Source organism: Dendrobates tinctorius, unplaced genomic scaffold (genome assembly GCF_039654945.1).
Source record: "Dendrobates tinctorius isolate UK_male_01 unplaced genomic scaffold, ASM3965494v1 ptg000003l, whole genome shotgun sequence".
NCBI classification, from domain to species: domain Eukaryota; kingdom Metazoa; phylum Chordata; class Amphibia; order Anura; family Dendrobatidae; genus Dendrobates; species Dendrobates tinctorius.
Genome location: NW_027361671.1, coordinates 27,773,073 through 27,791,302, shown reverse-complemented (window position 1 = coordinate 27,791,302; position 18,230 = coordinate 27,773,073). Strand labels below are relative to the sequence as shown.

The window sequence follows — 18,230 nt, the reverse complement described above, 5'->3', positions numbered from 1 at the left end:
AACCCCTTAATGACCGTCAATGCGTCTTTTAACTGACCTGAAATATAAGAGGATATCCTCCTCCTACCGGTGACCATCCAGCATCTGTCAGCTGTACACTATAGCTGACAACTTGCTGCATTAGCCTTGATCAGTGTTGTCACTGTCCATATCTGTTTAACCCCTTAAATGCTGCTGGCTTCTCCCTCTTTATCCCATTTGGCCCTCTGAGATCATGATTGTGTGGTCCTGATGTTTGCCATGGCAATTCATGCGTCCTTAGTCTGCCGGCTACACTGACCTGTTCAAAAGTCAGCAACATTTAGGTGGTAAAAATAACTTTCATTCCTTTCATGCCATTTTGTATTAATTCCTGAAAAGTACCTAAAGTGTTAAACTCCCTGACAGCAGTTTTCAATGTCAGGGGGTGCTGTTTTTAAAATGCTATCACTTTTGGGATATATATATATATATATATATATATATATATATATATATATATATATATATATATATATATATATATCCCCCAAAGTCACTTCAAACCTGGAAAGGTCCCTAAAAAATTTTTTTTAAATTTCCATGAAAAATTACTGCTACATGTTTCAACCTCCTAAAATGCTAACAAAATAAAAATAACATTTTGCAAATGGTGCTAATGTAGAGCAGACATGTGGGAAATATTATTTAAGTTTTGCTATGGTATGACTATCTGAATTAAAGGGATAATCATTCAAAGTTTGAAAATTACTTAAATTTTTTTACATTTTTGTCAAGTTTCTTATATTTTTATAAATAAACACAAATCATGTGAACCTAAATTTACCATGATCATAAAGTATAATGTGTCACGAAAAACAATCTCAAAATCACTGGATTTTGTCAAAGCGTTCCAGAGTTATTACCACATAGTGACACTGGTCAGATTTTTAAAATTTGGCTGTCACTAAGGGGTTAATTGCTGTACATGAGAAGTGGGATACTTGTTTTGGAAGCTGACATATGTTCTCTTTTCTTTCCAGGCAAGTCCGAACTATTATGAAGAAAAATTTCGATGTCAATACCTGCACAACAAGCTTGCGCACATCAAAAAACTAATAGGAGAATTTGACCAACAACGGGCAGAGTCCTAGCACTAAAGCTCTGCTTAAACAAGATGTGAATACTTAACGTTATTTATTTAAAATTCCAGATGTGTTACGCTAGGATAAAGCAAAGAAACTTTTTCAAGAGTTTCAGTATTAGCAAAACTGAGTTTTTTTTCTCTTTTCTTTCCTTCTCCTGTTGCCCAACCTTACCTTTTATCCTGCTTATTTAAAAGCTGCTTTCTCCACTTCCTCCTCTGGACTCTCATTTATCTGTGGAAATCAGTATACCTACTGGCACCCCAGTGACTATACTTGATAAACTGCGCATTCTAAGTTTTATGTAGCATAATGTGCTTTTTGGATAAATGTCTGTCTTCTGACCTTTCTTAAATGCAAGCTCTTCAACTATAAATGGTTGAAGGTTTAAAAAATTTGCACAAAAAATGTATTTAAAAAAAAACACAAATCAGAAACAAATATTAAGGGTTAAGAGACAGAATAATTATATGAAAAAAAAGTACATCTGTCCTTAACCTAACCTAAACTTCAACTTTGAAATCATACCCTCCTCCCCCCCCCCCACTTCAATGGATGCCTTAAGGTGTTTGCCTGTTTATATGTAGTGTAGTTAAGTATTAGCTACACCGCTTCCCCTCTTATTAAAGCAACGGGAAGCACACTGTGGCCTATCAGCGTCTAGGAGTGTACTTGTACGTGTGCAAGGATTGCGTGGGTGTGAGCATGCATGATGAAATCACAAAGCTGCTATGTAATAGGCCAAACGCTCAGGTTTTAAACAACTGGCGTGTGTTATTGTATGGGTTTTTCCTATGACTTTGCTACTCGTATTGTGGAAAACGTAAGAATTTCCATTTCAAGAACTTGTCCTGTCAGCATGATTGAAATCAAGGAGTGAAGGGAGGGTTAATGAGGGAGCGGGTATCAAACCAAGCGGGGCCCTTTCTGTAAAGAAGGGGGGAAGGTTTACTTCTTGTGAAGAGGTGTAACCAAGAAACCTTTTCGGGTGACACATTAAGAAATGTAACCATGTAGGTAACTTATTTATATACGGATATAAAGTATTTTTGAAAAAAAAAAATTATGCAAAGAAGCTATTTACCTACATGTATATTTAAAGATTTCTTTTTCCTCCTGCGAACCAGGAGCTTAACTAAAGTACAGATATATTTAACTTTAAGATATACTGTGATCATCAGACAGCACAAAGTTGCATTTCATGCAATGTATCAGTTTACGTTAAAACTAAAAAAAAAAAAAAAATTCCATATGGGAACACTTTATTTGGATTTTCTTTGCGTTCTGGGTAAACCAAAATCCATTTTTTTCCCTCATAAGTGCTGCCAATGAAAAAGGGAGATATAATGTTTACTGATGTGATTATTGGAATATTTGCCAAAAAAAAGCTTGTCAGTATCTGTAATAAACATTGCCTCCAGCATTAAACGTGCTTGCTCTCGTGTCTCTGTAAACCAGAAGGATTGTGCTGTTAAGGAATCCTAAATGAAGACCATGTGATGGCTCCATGTAGCGTGTCGTGTGCGCCATCAGTGCTACTGGCGGTACACAAGAGACGGCATTGTGCAGCTGTTCAGAGGTCAAAAACCACTTTCATGGAGGGGGGGGGGGGGTTATAAAATTTCTTGCATTTCTAATCCACAAGTAAAAGCTTTACAAATCCAGACTACATTTCAGAGTTTACTTAAATGCTGCATTTTAAAAAAGGTGTTAGCGTCCCCTTTCTAAGCCATTATTCAGTTTTTAGATAAGGATGGAACAGTTTGTAATAATCCATGAACATAACAATTTACACCTAACACTTCATAGCTAAACATAAAATCGAATTGGATAGAATAAACCTTGCTGATTGCTGAGATCTCCAGTTTCTGCAGCTGCGTCTTGAATGGTGCTGAGGTGCACACTTGGTCTCCCCTCCATTCCTTGTAAATGGGACTGCTAGAAATAAACAAGCACAGCGCTTTGCGTCTCTGGCAATCTCATAGACAATGAATAGAGTGGAGGTCAAACATGGGCACCTCTGCCCTGTTCAAGATGGGGCTGCTGCAGATCCCCCCCCCCATCTATGGGTAAACTTGCTGATCCAACCACTGGGACACCCTAGTGATCTGCAAGTTATCCCTTGGATAGGGGATAATGTGTGATTTTGGGAATAACCCTTTAAGCTGTCCACACACAGGTTAGCAGGTGATTTATAGTGTTGAGCCAACAGCCTTCAAACCTCCCCAGAAAGAATGGGTAGAGGAGACGCACTTTTGTCACTTTATCTCCGTGTAAACGGATCAGTCATGCCAAATCCTTATTTTTCCTTGTTGATACCGGATTGTACAAATTTGTACAATGGCTATTGATTATCACTCAAATTATACAAGCAAATTTTAAGCATAACCTTGTTACCTACTTTCAGTGCAAGGTATCTTCTGTGTAGACATCTTACATTTGCATTCTACATTTTTTTTTTTTTTTTTTTTGCCATCCAAATTCAGCATGGAAAAAACTAAGTACGAAGTCCCTCCATGAATGACCTGTAGCTGTTGGCTGTGTCCATACCTTTTTAATCCAATTCCACTTTTCTGGCACACTTTCTGGTTTACAAGGCAATGTATCAATGCTGGAAAACACATTTCTGAATTAATATACGTTTTTGTGCATTAAAGCAAATCCCTGCATTGTCCTTAAATTATAGCTGCCTTCAATATGTGACTAATTTTGTGGGTGGGAACAATATTACATGAAGCATCAAGTCTCTGGTGGCAAATGCTTTAATTTATTCTGAGTGAATGGACTCTACATTCTTGTGATACATATTGGCCTAATCCACAAACTGGGTGAGGTCATGTATGAAAACAATAAGAGGGAGCTGTTTATAGCAATCAGTCGGCTTCCAGTTCTGAATGTTTTTCTGCAGGCAGCCGTCCCATACTTTCATTAGACGTAATGTATTAGGCCGCTGGTGTCTTCTGACTGCAATGTGTAAACTTTAATGCTACTACTAACATTTGCCTGATGTAGAAGCTGTAGACATGTTGCAACTAGCAACTGAATGGCATAATGGTCTAATGTCTTGCCTTCATTTGAAGGCTATACTACAGCGTGATGCGAGTACAGCTGGTAAAATCATACTTGGGTTTGCCCCAGAGCTTCACCTCAAAGTGGCTGACAATAGTCGCGTTCAATGAATTCCAGTGCTGGAAAGTCAGAAACTGCATCTGACTGGTGGTTTTTGTGATGGGTAGAGGTTGACAAAGAAAAACTTCTCCGATACAAAAACATTTGGATGTTTCAGCACCAGTAACGATCATGCCCCAATTTTACTGTGACAGGCAATTCAGAAGGAGAACAAGTCTTCTACATCAGGCAACATGTCACATAAGAGCTACGGTCACCTAGTCTTAAACCAAAAAAACTTAACTTTTTTTTTCTATAGTAATATACTTTGTGTATCACATTCCTTGTTTTGAACAAACAATTCTCCTAAGACCTTTGCAGTATTGATTTCATAAGTGACTTATAACAAAATTAGAAGACTTCGTGCCCTTCTAGGGTTGTCTCGGGGTCTTCAAGCAGACCGAGGACTGTTGGTAATGCATGGTTTATATCGGTTGTGTTGTGTGAAGTCCAACTAGATTGACATTTTGTGGATAAGTTTAATGTATACCTGCATCTTACAACTCATTGCCACTGAAAAATGTGAAGTTATCAATGAAATTGGGAAATATTATTCTCCCCAGTCTCGAATGGTCTCAATAGTTTTAGTTGAACTGTTTACTGTTAGATCACACTTGTTTCTATGTATTACCTTGTCATAGAGGGTACTTGCCTTTTACTGTTTTGTAAATCATTGTTATCCTTCCATTTTACTTTTTTTTATTGTATGTTGTGAGGGGAATGTGTAATTTAGGAAGGATTAATATCTGATTGTTCCCTTCTGTTCAGTTTGAATGTGAAGAGCCTTCAAACGTGCAACTGGTTTGATAATTGTCTCTTGTATTTGACCATTTGCCTGTGTAGCAACAATGTGGGACGAATACAGTTGCCTCAAATAAGGTGATTGATTTGAGATTCACAGTCCTTCCATTCGTCCAAACGGGGATATGTTATGCCATTCACGGGCAAATGTATCACAAGCATGTTCGGCTTTGCATTCTGTCCCGAAGAGCTGCCTTGCCAAAGCAGAGGTGTACAACCAGATGATTGCATTTACAGAAATCCATTCTCAATACCCATGCCCCATTTAAACACAGCCTGAGAAGAGTTTTAAGAACTCCATTGTATGAAGGATTCCTGTATGCTCTTTGTTGGACGCATTTTCCCAAATGTACATCATTAAGCTTGTCTCTACAGAGCTACTCTAAATGACACTGTGTGTTAAAACAATACATTAGAGTAACTGGATTTTACCATGGCTGTTGACCCTGCACAAATTGTAACTTTTTTTTTTTAAATGTTCCAGACAATGCTGTATTAAAAATCTCAATGGTAAAATGGATTTGGGGTATTTTTAGCTAATTTTTGAGCCAATGTTACCCCACTGTGTTGAAAGAAAATCAGTTGTTTAATAAAATGTTAACTTTGAGCATCATAAAATTGAGTTATGTTTTATTTTCCCATTGATGACTGTTTGCTTTACCTATCTCATGACCATGGCACTACTTGTGGGGTGGAATATATCAAACAGCAAGTGAACAGTCAGTTTTTAAAGTTGTTGTGGAAAAATCGGGAAACATATCTGAGCAACTCTGACAAGGTCCATAATGCAATGGCTAGAAGACAAGGTCAAAACGTTTACAAAATGGTAGGGCAAGTAAACAGTCTCAAGAATGCCACAGTTAGTACCTACCAAAGGATCTGTACATGTGGGGCTGATGGGTGCATTAAGGCCCTGTCACAGTGATTTTGTGATGCCACAGCGATCTCGCTGTGACATGTTAGTGACCGGCCCCCCTGCCAGGTATCGCTGATCGTGCAGGATCGTCCTGGGCCGTTTTTTGACCGCTGGTCTCCCGCTGGCCAGCACGCATTGCTGCGTGTGGCAGTGAGAGACCAGCAATCAGCGACGCTGGTTTCCAAGGTATACAGCAGGTAACCAAGAGCTGTGGGTGCAACTCTTGGATATCCGCTGTTTACATTGGAAACCAGCTTGCTCGCTGATCCTGATCGCATGTCGGATCATTGGTGGAATCGCTGGGACATTGTGTAACGGGCCTTTAGCGCTTGGCAAAGCACTGGAGTTTAGCGCTTGTCTGTGGGATGCACAGCTGAGAATATTAAGCCAGTCGGTGCCTGATCCTGCTGGTGCAGGGCAGCAAGTGAAAATGCTGGAAAGGGGAAATTTGGCACATCATCCAGAAAAATAAGTCATTTAATTATAAATCCATTAAAATTAGTATCTCCATACAGACAAATGCGTTTCTGGCACAACAAATGTCCTTAATCGTAGTGATGTGATTGAGGTGTTGCACCAGAAAGCATTGATTTAATATCTTTATGGACTTATGGATTTAAAATAAAGGACTTCTGAATTTTCTTTCCTACACATTACTGCTTGCTTTGTACTGGTTAGTTCTCTTGCAGACCCCCTGGAGACTCCGAACCCTGCCTAGACTGGCTGATTGCACGTACATTGCTTCAGCTGGGTAAGATGCCATACCCATTCTGCCACAAGCTTGACAAAGGGTATTTTACCTGAAATGTTGCTGTGCAGTCAATATGACAAATGATATGCTCTAATTTGAATGTTCCAACAGATATGACGTGAAGCATAACCACAACCTTATGGAGTGCTGCTCCATTGTACTGAATATGATTGACACTAGGATCCACCATTCCTTGATAGGAAAGATGTGTTTTGATGGCATAAGGGAATCCTATACAATATTAGTGATGTGGTTTAAATGTATAAGTGCACCTACAGGAAGTATTTTATTTTTCTCGCTGAGCTCATCAATATAGTCCTCCAGGAATAGAAAATTGAATGCTTCATCATTTGGAACTCTAACCTTTGGTACCCTTGAAAATTGTTACAATACTCTGAAATTTTGTTTAGTTAAGTGTAGTTTCTGGTTTCTCCTATTTACGGTAAGTGCATTGGAAAAGGCTGCATTATAGGAACAATAACACCTTTTATTGAGGACCCAAAAACACCTTTCTTGAGGGACTTCGATTTTAGTCACACAGAACCCAAATAATAACAATAGGAATGTGAAGATCACTGTCGTCCTTCACCCAATAATTTTCCATGGTTTCTTGTTGTAGCATGCGACGTAACGCATCTGACATGGCTCATCAAAAAAAAGACTGGACAAGTTTCTTGTGAGTTTGTCATCTGACCATAATGTGGGTGCCACTTATTTGGCTACGAATCTATTGCTGGACACTAAAGGACACTTTTTTTTGGGAGGGGGGGTTGCAGGTAATGCAACATATTGAGACTTGCTATAGCATGATAAAGTCAAGAAGTTGAGGAATACTGTGGATAGTCTTTTTAAATTGAAGCAATTGACTACCACACCACCCTACCCCACACATGACCCTGGAAGGTCAATTTCCCGTGGCTTCCCATTACCGCCCCTCCCCGAACAAATAAGCCACAACCATTATTTTGGATTATAGCAGCCAATTTAATGATTAGACACTTGGTGTGGTCCTCGAAGTTAACAAAATATGGTGATTTACCATGGCCTTGCCCCTTCCCCCCCAGCCTCCTGGCCGCATTTTTATTTGGCTTGGAAGCACCATGAATCGAGGGAAGAGGTTACCTCGCACCGTTAACGTGCACACAGCTTCCACCGCCGAGTGCCCGAAAATCTCCCACAGTTATCGTGCACCCGGCTTCCGTCGCCGTGTGCACCCAAATCTCATCGCCAAGTGATAGACTTCCATCGTCGGGTATCCCCAATGTTTTTCACCAGACCTTCACCAAGACCAACCACACAAAAAAGAAATCTATGCAATGCAAGAATCCCCACTTCCAAACTTTAAACCAACTTCGAGGACCCACAAACGCTCAAAATATCAAATAATCCAATGTACACAAAAATCTTCGGCTCATGAAGAGCCATACATCTGAAGGCCAGTCAGGAGAGGAAAAAAACCCTGTGGGGGAAACCTCCAGGGAACCATGGCAGCTGGATTGCCCTTCCCCTGGGCTTAGAAGGTCAATGTTAAAATAATTTTCCTTATTTAATATTTTTATTTTATAATTTTTTTATATTTTTATGTAAATGGTATTAATAATGCAACTCTGCCGCTGATCGCCACTGTGACCCAATAGTTCTTCTTTGGGTGGGTGGGTCCCTGCTGTCCAGATGTCTGTGGCCGAAGAGAACAAATCCCCTTTTGTCCCTGGAGCCCCCACCTCTACCTGTGTCACTTCCTCCCTCTCCTAGTCCCATCTCCATTGGCTACCTTCAGTCAGTCTCCCCCATTCATTCTCCCCCCTCCCCTATCCTATTTCCCTGCATCATCAATAGGTCACTTCTTCCCCTCCAGTGTCATGCCCTCCTCCCCCTACATGTCGTGTATGGCGGCTACTTGACCCTGGAAGGTCGATTTTCCGTGACTTCCCCTGACGAAGCTGCACTCAGCAGCGATACACGTGGGGCTACCCACTCTGCCTTGTCTTGGGACCTTCCTTCCCTGATGACCTGATGCTCCATGCTGGACTGCTGTCTAGGGTGATTTTATTATCACATCACTCTCTTTATCTGTATAAGTGGTCTGATTTTTTGCTCCCTCTTTCATAGGGCTACTTACAGTGCTCCCTGGCTTTTCTTAAGGCTGTTTGGAGTGAGTGTGTCATCGTCTTTCTGGGGACGCCCAGATTTGCGGTCGGTGGGTCATGCCTTATGTAATATCATATACATTTAGGCTAGCATGTTGCATATTTAACCATGTGGTTTCTATCCATTAGCATCTATTGTTAGATCCATTTGGGACAATTGGGGGGGTGTTTTGCCTTTTTAAATGTTTTTGAGTGCATTTTTTGTGTTTTCAATAAAATTTATATATGTTTACTTATATAGCTTTATTGTCCTGGGTGAGCGCCTCATATGCTGGGTTCTCTTTTTTTCCTTTTTTTGACCATTGTCCTTACCTGTGCATTGTGCAGCACCTCATATAATTTTATAAATTGATTGCTTTTTTTGCCCTTTAGTGGTGCTCCCTACCCCCCCCCCCCCCTTTTTCACTACTTTTAATGGCTTCACAACTTTTGTAGTCTGAAGTGGTTAACAAAAGCTCAAAAAGACAACATGAACAAAGCCATTTACTTTTACATTACAGAGCATATGTCCGTTCTTTTCTGACTGTGCACGTACCCTAAGATTAGCTTCTTCACTGTTGTCCACCATTTCAGAAACAAGGGACAAAACATTTTCCTCCTTTGGTGCAAGAACTTAAATGCGGTCTGTCATAGGGAGTGGAACTCAGGAGCCACCCAGGAAATTAGAATTAAGCCTAGGCTGTAATTATTAGATGTGCTTCACATCCAGAGATGACTTGCTTGTGAGAATACCAGGTGTGTATGTAAATATAGCTGCATGCGGAGTTTCAGTGCAAGCCTTTAGACCTACTTCCTTAGCAAGCAGACAAACTAGTTCACTGGCATTCTGCATGTGATGCCATTCTTGTGCCTGGCATATGAAGCCTGTGTAGTCATAGCTGCACATACCAGCATGCCTCTTACAGCCAGCACAAGTGGTGGTCTTGGTATGAGTAGGGTGATCTATAGCCTTTCTAAACTCAATCACAAGGTATGGTTATTCTCTGAGCAGATTTAAAGATGAAATGGTAGAATGAGCCAAAATTGAGCAATTGTGATGTTTATGAAGCCATTCCTCAATTTTAAAGGCTATTCTCCAATGGCAACATCCGTTTTAGAAAGTAGTAAATTCAATAGACTTGGTCATAATTGTCTAGTTCCCCACAATTTAGAGGCTTATTTTGCCAATTAAGGTGCGAGCCCCTCTTAAACAAGTTTCTGGAATTATTTTATTTTTTCATTATGGACCTAAGAACTAACTGGAAGGTAGGTGCTAAATATCTGTTCTACCTGGCGCCAAGTCAAAAGTCATGGACAGTCAATCGGCATGATATCGGCCATCGCACCCCGTTGACAGAGTGGAAGAGTAGCAGCTGCTTTGTCGATGGGAAGCCGGTAGGAGGTATCGGTGACCGCTCTGTGCCTGTAGGTAATTAGCAACTACTTGCCTGTTGATTCTTAGGGTACCGTTACACATAGCGATGCACCAGCGATCCCGACAACGATATGGATCACTGGTGCATCGCTAAGTGGTCGCTAGTGAGCCGCCACACAGGCAGATCTCACAAGCGACATCGCAGGAGTCGGGGGTCGCTATACTTACCTGTCAGACGTGGCGATCCTGACGTCCTCCCGCTCGTGTCCACGCATCGCTCGCCGGCGCCACAGGAAGCTGACTATGAGAAACGGTCCAGGAGCTTCTCGCGCGACCAGCGATTAGTAGTGGGGGAGCCGGTCGGAGGTAAGTATCACACATAGCGATATCGCTAGCAATATCGCTGCAACGTCACAAAATCTGTGACTTTACAGCGATATTGCTAGCGATTATCGCAGTGTGTAACGGGGGCTTTAAGCCCATAGTAGAAAAAAATAAATACGGTAACCCCTTCAACTTTCTGTTTATAACTTCACTTAAAAGTACCTGATTCGGATTGAAAATGTGGAATACAGTGTGTGACCTATAAATAGGGACATGGTGGTTAAAACATTTCTCTCCAGTATCACCCAAGACCACAGAAAGAAAAACTCGCATTTGGGACAATGTCAATTACTGCTTTGGATGTGTTGATTTTAAGCAAGAATATAAAATCAAACAATATAAAAACCATATAGGACCAAAGGCTGAGGGGAAGTTCGGGTGCTGTATGTCCCATGTATCGCCACATCACTCGTGGCTTCTTCAGGGATCAAATATATTACGTTGTCATAGACTTTCATTTAAGGAAAAGAATTTTTCTTCAAACAGATGGTCCAAGTTTTAATAATGTGGAAATTGAACCTTTTTTAAATTCATTCTTTGCAAAACAATCTGTATAAGGAAAAATAGATGTATCTGAAAAAGTCTCCGTACCGTTCATATGTTTCTAGATGATAAATTCCACAGCCAGAAAATGGAGGTGAAATGTGAGACATTTAATGCATTTTACTATAAGCGCGTCAGTAATTGTTGGAGACGTTTGTGACTCAGTAGTTTACTCCCTATTTAATAGATAATCACAAAATGTATCATCATTATGGAATGAATCTGCCGATTAATATGTCAAACAATGGTGACTCAGTTCCCCGTGGTGTCTCCAGTAAGGTGGAGGAATTCCTGCACCCAAGACCGACTCAGAATCTGGTCCCATTGGCTTTACAGACTTGGATTGTTGCGTATTCAATCTGATCAGTTCTGTTGGTGTCTGTCTCACAGAACTGGTGAACAGTTTCACATTAGTGAGAAATCCTCTTGCTCTCCTACTCCTGATCTTTATTTTGTCCTGACACTTTAGGCCTACACTTTAGAGTGACGCACTGGACAAATCCTAGGCAGTGACGGAGAGATGCAATGACATAGTTCCACCAGAACTTTGACATCTTGTACATGCACAGATACAATGACATCGCTACATTGGTCTGCTTGCGCCTAGACACCATCTGCCGGTGGCCTTCCAGGTGAGTATATGATGTATGTTTTTTTTATTTTAATTCACTTGTAGAGAGACTAGGGGGCGTTATATTGTGTATATGGAGCTTGATGACATTTTTTATAATATTGATGTGTATATTGGTGTGAATTAATCATATATCTTGACCTCAGTAAAAAAAAACAACAACTTAGGTCTATAGCGTATTAGCATATTTGTATCTATGGCATGATGAGTACTATTTATTCCTTGAATTTGTGACAACTTCATAAAAGGGTTAACTCTCTTATATGATACAAAGGTGGGAAGGCCCAGTACAGAATCCAAAATGTGATAAACTGAAAAAACGAAGATCACTTTTTCAGAGGAAGCTGACGCGAAATGCGCGTTGGGGCTGGTGGCGCGTAATTCTTGCACCATATCATGGGTAAGGGTCCCGTTACACATAGCGACGCTCCAGCGAGCCCGACAACGATACGACCTGGTAAGGATCGCTGGTACGTCGCTACATGCTCGCTAGTAAGCTGTCAAACAGGCAGATCTACTCAACGACGCAGCACCGATACGGCGATCTGTATAATGACCTCGGCGGTCGTTGGGACCTTGTCACACAGCAGCTATTCTGACGACAGACCTCGATAGGCGTGCTTCAGCGTAGCCTTTTCCACGCCCCTCTGCTCCGATTGGTGGCCACTACTGTGCTATCACTACTTGGTTTGCTTCAGCGTCCCTGTCTGAGTCGCTAGTGCGCTATTTATTCGTGGATCCACAGTCATTGACACAGGGACACGCGATTATTATAACTGTACATGTTAAATGTCATGATTGCATATTATTGATAGCTGACCTATAAAAGGAAACGCTACAAAGATCCTAATTTGAGACCACCAATCGGAGCTGAGGGGGCGTTGAAAAGACAAAGCAAAATTACGCCTGCGTCCCTGAGTTCTGAGTCGCCAACGAGGTCGCTCGTCGTTGTTATGGTGTCAAACACAGCCTGTGACGTTTCAGCGATCTTGCTATGTGTGAAGTACCCTTTAGAGTCTGTTCTGACACGATGGGGTGGGCATACAGGAGATTTTCGAACCTGAATATGGACTTAAGGCCCCGTCTCACATAGCGAGATCATTAGCGAGATAGCTGAAACGTCACCGATTTTGTGACGCAACAGCAATCTCGCTACGTGTGACATATAGCGGCGACCGCCCCCCCCTGCTGGATATTGCTGATCGTGCTTGAATGTCCTGGGCCATTTTTTGATCGTCGGCGTCCCGCTGACCAGCATGCATCGCTGTGTTTTACACCGACAAGCGACCTCTTTGGCGACGCAGAACTCAGGGACGCAGGCGTGAGTCGTCAGAATAGCTGCTGTGTGACAAGGTCCCAATGACCGCCGAGGTCATTATATGGATCGCCGTATCATTGCAGCGTCGTTGAGGAGATCTGCCTGTTTGACCTTTTAGCGACATACCAGCGATCCTTACCAGGTCGTATCGTTGTCAGGATCGCTGGTGCATTGCTAAAGGGCCTGTCACACTAAGTGATATCGCTAGCAATATCGCTATAACTTGTGACTTTATTGCGATATTGCTAGCGACATCGCTGTGTCTGATACTTACCTACAACCCGCTCCCCCCGCTGGTTATCGCTGATCGCGCGAGAACGTCCAGGACTGTTTCTCGTCGTCAGCTTCCTGCGGCGCTTCCTGTGGAGCCGGGTGGGAGGACGTCAGGATCGCCTAGTGTGACAGGTAAGTAGCGACCCCCGTCCCCAGCGATGTCGCTAGTGAGATCTGCCTGTGTGGCAGCTCACTAGCGACCACTTAGCGATGTACCAGCGATCCTGACCGCGTCATATCGCTGGTCGGGATCGCTGGTACATCGCTTAGTGTGACAGTACCTTTAGTGTAACGGTACCCTTATAGTGAAGTTTTGTTATCTCTCCCCTCCCCCACTATGCCTTAGTGACTCATAGGTTTGCATATGCATTGTGCACTTTTTTAATGAGAAAAAAAACCCTCTTTGATGTAATACTTATGTTTATGCCACTCTTTCTGATCTTCTCTCTGAAACCTTTTGAAACCGATTTAATTTGTATTACCTGTATTGCTATATGCTTTTTGTTCTGTTTAATAAACTTATACCTTTTTATACATTATATTTTGGACATATTGCTCCATTTTTCCAGTTTATCATCTTATGTATGTAGTAGGCCATCGGCTGCGAGTTAGTTTCCCACAGCCCGGTCATATGTGTCTATAAATGCTAAGATAATTGAGTGTGAATAGTGTCTATTCGGCACAGGACAAGGTAGATAGTTTAATGGAGATTGGTAGTATTATTGTACTTGATAAAGATTGTCAATTACATTTTATTATATATTTGTTCTAGCTCGGTGAGCATTTCTTAAGATTGTTTTTCCCTCTTTTTATTTCTATAGATTTCCGTCATGTAGCACACCTATATTTACTGATAAATTTGTAGTTAAAGGGGTATTCCCAACTCCAAGATCCTATCCTAATATCTAGTAGATAATAGTAATAATAATAATTTAAGTAAATACCTCCAATTATAATAATAGTATAGTTCTCCTGATAACCTATGTCTCTTACCTAGTTACGACCACTCATACAGTGGCAGTTAAATGCTAGTGGTTGTAACCATGGATACCTAAGCTACTACAATGCCCTGTACATGGGTAAGCGACATAGGTTATCAGGAGAACTATACTACATTTCTATTTGGAGGTATTTGTTAATATTCTTATTACACCTAATACATATTGTGATAGGATCTTGGAGATGGGAATACCCCTTTAACTATAGACAGGGTCTTGTGTTCTCATCATTGCTTTCTTTGGTTTCATGTTAGGTCAATGTTTACACCAGTGTTTCCTAAACTCCAGCTCTTATGCGCCCACCTCTCCCCCCATCACGTTATGTTTCCAGGATTTCCTTAGTATTGCACAAATGAGAGTGCCTGTGGAAACTGGTGATGCCTTGATGATAATTTCATCACCTGTGCAATACTAAGGAAATCCTGAAAGCATGATCTGTTGGTGGGGGTGGCATAAGGACTGAAGTTTAGGAAACACTGGTCTAACCTAAGCAGTGCTGGAGGGGAATGGTGAATGATGCTACTTCTCTTCTATCCATCTCCCTGCTGTGAGCACTCCTGCGGGTAAAATAAAGCACTTAAAAAAGTCATGTAAGGCTATGTTCACATGCAGCGGGGTTTTTTTGCACCTTAAAAAACTTCTATTTACAGTACCAGAAAAAGCTCTGAGATTTCAGAAATCTCATGCACATGCTTGGTATTTTTTTTTTCTCGACTGAATTTGAGAACTGCAGTGTTTTTGTTTTGTTTTTTTTTTAAATCTGTACCTGTCAATTCTTTCAGCATTTTTTCCCCCCATTGAAAGTGAACTGGCGTTTTTAAAGTGTTTTTGGTGAATAAAACTAATTTTCTTAAGTGTGTACTATAGACAAAGCATACACGTAAATCATGACAAAAAATGCAGCGAATTACGGGAGTTTTGAACGCAGCGTTTTTACTGGACCAGACCAATCTTTGTGCTCAGTACTAGTTTTTAAGCTTTTTTTTTTTTTTTTTTTTTTTTTTTTACACTAAATGCTGCAGCACTATTATAACCATTATAGGGGTAAATCCTGCTGAGAGTCGTAGTGACAATGTTTTTTTTCTTAAATGCATATATTTTTAGCTTAAAATCATTTTTGCAGTTGGGTTTCATTAAAAATGTTGCACAGTTTGCTTTTTCTAGACGTTGTATTGTCTATAGCTGGCTGCAGAATGAGGTATCTATTGTTTAAGCTCCTCGTAGCTGATGTATAAACGTCAAAGTTGAATGTGAAGGGAAACAAAGCCTGTAAAAGTTAAACACTGCAAAACTTTTAATAAACCCAATTGCAAACATTAATTTTTATTAGGACATGTAGAAGATGCTTATATGGAGGGAGTAGGGGCCCTTTTGGCAGATTGTATGCACCCACTATTTCCTTCTGTCTGGGGGTGCCCCCATATAGACTGCTCAATGACTGAAGTAATAACGTATGGTTCCCTGTATAGGAACTATAATTTTATCTGAAAGCATGGGGGTGTTTGACAGCCATGACAATGATAATTTGGCTCTTTTGTCCATGATGTCTGACATTTCATTTATTGCCGATTAGAATTATATGAAGATGCTCAGGGCTTTTCGGTGGGGTAGAACATTGCAGCAGATTACGTTATTCTGCCCATCAGAGACGACAGTATCCTGATGACTGATGATGGCATTGTGAACAGGACCTAAATCACAGCAGGTGAGCTGCGCATAGAACAAACACCATTATGCCCTGCTATGTGACAGTGGTGATTTACAGTATGGACTGAAGCCTATGTAAACCCACAAGTCTGATGTAGACAGAAAACATGTTATGTTCCGACATATTAATATCCCGTTACTGGAGCACCGGCCCTGATACAGGATATTGTCATCAGAACGTTCTGTTCTCAGGATCATGTCGGGTCCCCGGTTGCTGTTCCATGATTGCGCGGATCAACATTCAGGCCATAGCTGCTGTGGTTATTCTTCCTAGGCTCTTAACGTAGCAGCGCCATCTAATGGATACTTTTTGCTCCAAGTGCGTGGTTCAAGAAACACTAGAGAAAAGCTGACCAGCCTGTCTTCCAAACATTTCCGGAGCTGATCCTTCAAGCGCATAAATATCGACAGTCGATCAGGACGCCGATGTCACTTTAACAGTCAGATGCTAAACAGCGGATCAATTCACTACTGGACTAATGTTCCCTGATCTATTATTTATGCAGAGTAAGGGGCCATCGTACATGTCTACATCTGTAAATCAGACATTTCAATAGATATGTGCATCAGCACAAGAAGAAAGCATGAAGGCTTCATGCAGCAACAATTATTTTTGAGGACCACAAGCCATGTAGGAGAGGGGTCCCTGACTGCTGAGCCCAGGGGTACAGAGGATATTGGGGTTAAACACCCCTCTCTTATTTTGATTCTGTCACCCATGGTTATGGGAGGTTGATCATTGCGAGGTTAATTTTGGAGAAGCACATTGTGGTGGCGTTGGGGTGTTATGTCCCTGATTAGTCCACCCACCTGGCATCCTGGTATAGCTATGCGTAGGTATGTTTCTTCCTGTTCCACCCACCTTTCACATCTACTTGAAGTAGGGTGGCTATGTCCCCTAATAAATGCTGCCATATTGGTTCCGTTGTGCCTCTTCCCTGGTATCGGCTGGCTGAGCTGCCTTCCTGCCCTTATGACTGAGCTGTCCTCACTCCTTCCTTTATGACTAAACTGCCCTCTCTTATGAATGAGCTGCTCTCCTTCCGACCCTTATAGCTGACCTGCCCTCCCTCCCTTATGACTGAGCTGCCCCCCTCCAATTCTTATAACCAAGTCGCCCTCTCTTATGACTGAGATGCTGCCCTCCCTCCGACCCTTATGACTGAGCTACCCTCACTCCCTTATGACTGAGCTACCCTCACTCCCTTATGACTGAGCTGCCTTCCCTCCAAACCTTATGACTGAGCTGCCCTCCCTGCGACCCTTATGACTGAGCTGCCCTTCCTCCAACCCTTATGACTGAGCTGTCCTCACTCTATCCCTTCCTCCCTTATGACTGAGCTGCTCTCCTTCCTTTATAACGGAGCTGCCCTCCCTCTGATTCTTATAACTGAGCCACCTTTACTCCCTCCCTTATGACTGAGCTGCCCTCCCTCTGACCCTTATGACTGAGCTGCCCTCCCTCCGATTCTTATAACTGAGCCACCTTTACTCCCTCCCTTATGACTGAGCTGCCCTCCCTCTAACCCTTATGATTGAGCTGCCCTCCCTCCGATTCTTATAACTGAGCCACCTTTACTCCCTCCCTTATAACTGAGCTGCCCTCCCTCTGACCCTTATGACTGAGCTGCCCTCCCTCCGATTCTTATAACTGAGCCACCTTTACTCCCTCCCTTATGACTGAGCTGCCCTCCCTCTTACCCTTATGATTGAGCTGCCCTCCCTCCGATTCTTATAACTGAGCCACCTTTACTCCCTCCCTTATGACTGAGCTGCCCTCCCTCCGATTCTTATAACTGAGCCACCTTTACTCCCTCCCTTATGACTGAGCTGCCCTCCCTCCGACCCTTAGAACTGAGCTGCCCTCCCTCCGACCCTTGGCTGCATTCACACATTACAGTTTTTTAGCGTTTTTGCGGCGGTTTTTAATGCACGATTTTGCTGCGAAAACGCAAAAAAAAGCAACCCATGCAATCCTATGGGATTCCACAATGCTGTGCTAATGCTGCGGATTTTCCAGCGGCGGAATCGCATCGTGGAAAAATACGCAGCATGCTCATTATTTTGCGGCATCGCAGCAATTCCGCCCACATAGGAATGCATTGTTCTGCTTACTTTCCGCATGTGGCTGTGCCC

The 18,230-nt window shown here is 42.0% G+C and overlaps 1 protein-coding gene across 1 annotated transcript in view; it reads left to right on the top strand.

Annotated features, from left to right (window-relative positions):
- The window catches only part of ELL2 (elongation factor for RNA polymerase II 2), a 54,641-nt gene extending 48,951 nt beyond the window's left edge, over window positions 1-5,690 (top strand). Inside the window, exon 12 of the mRNA XM_073541695.1 lies at window positions 1,002-5,690. Coding sequence (XP_073397796.1) covers window positions 1,002-1,112 — 111 coding nt within the window. The 3' untranslated portion in view covers window positions 1,113-5,690. The remainder of the gene's footprint in view (window positions 1-1,001) is intronic.
- Window positions 5,691-18,230: the final 12,540 nt, after the last annotated feature.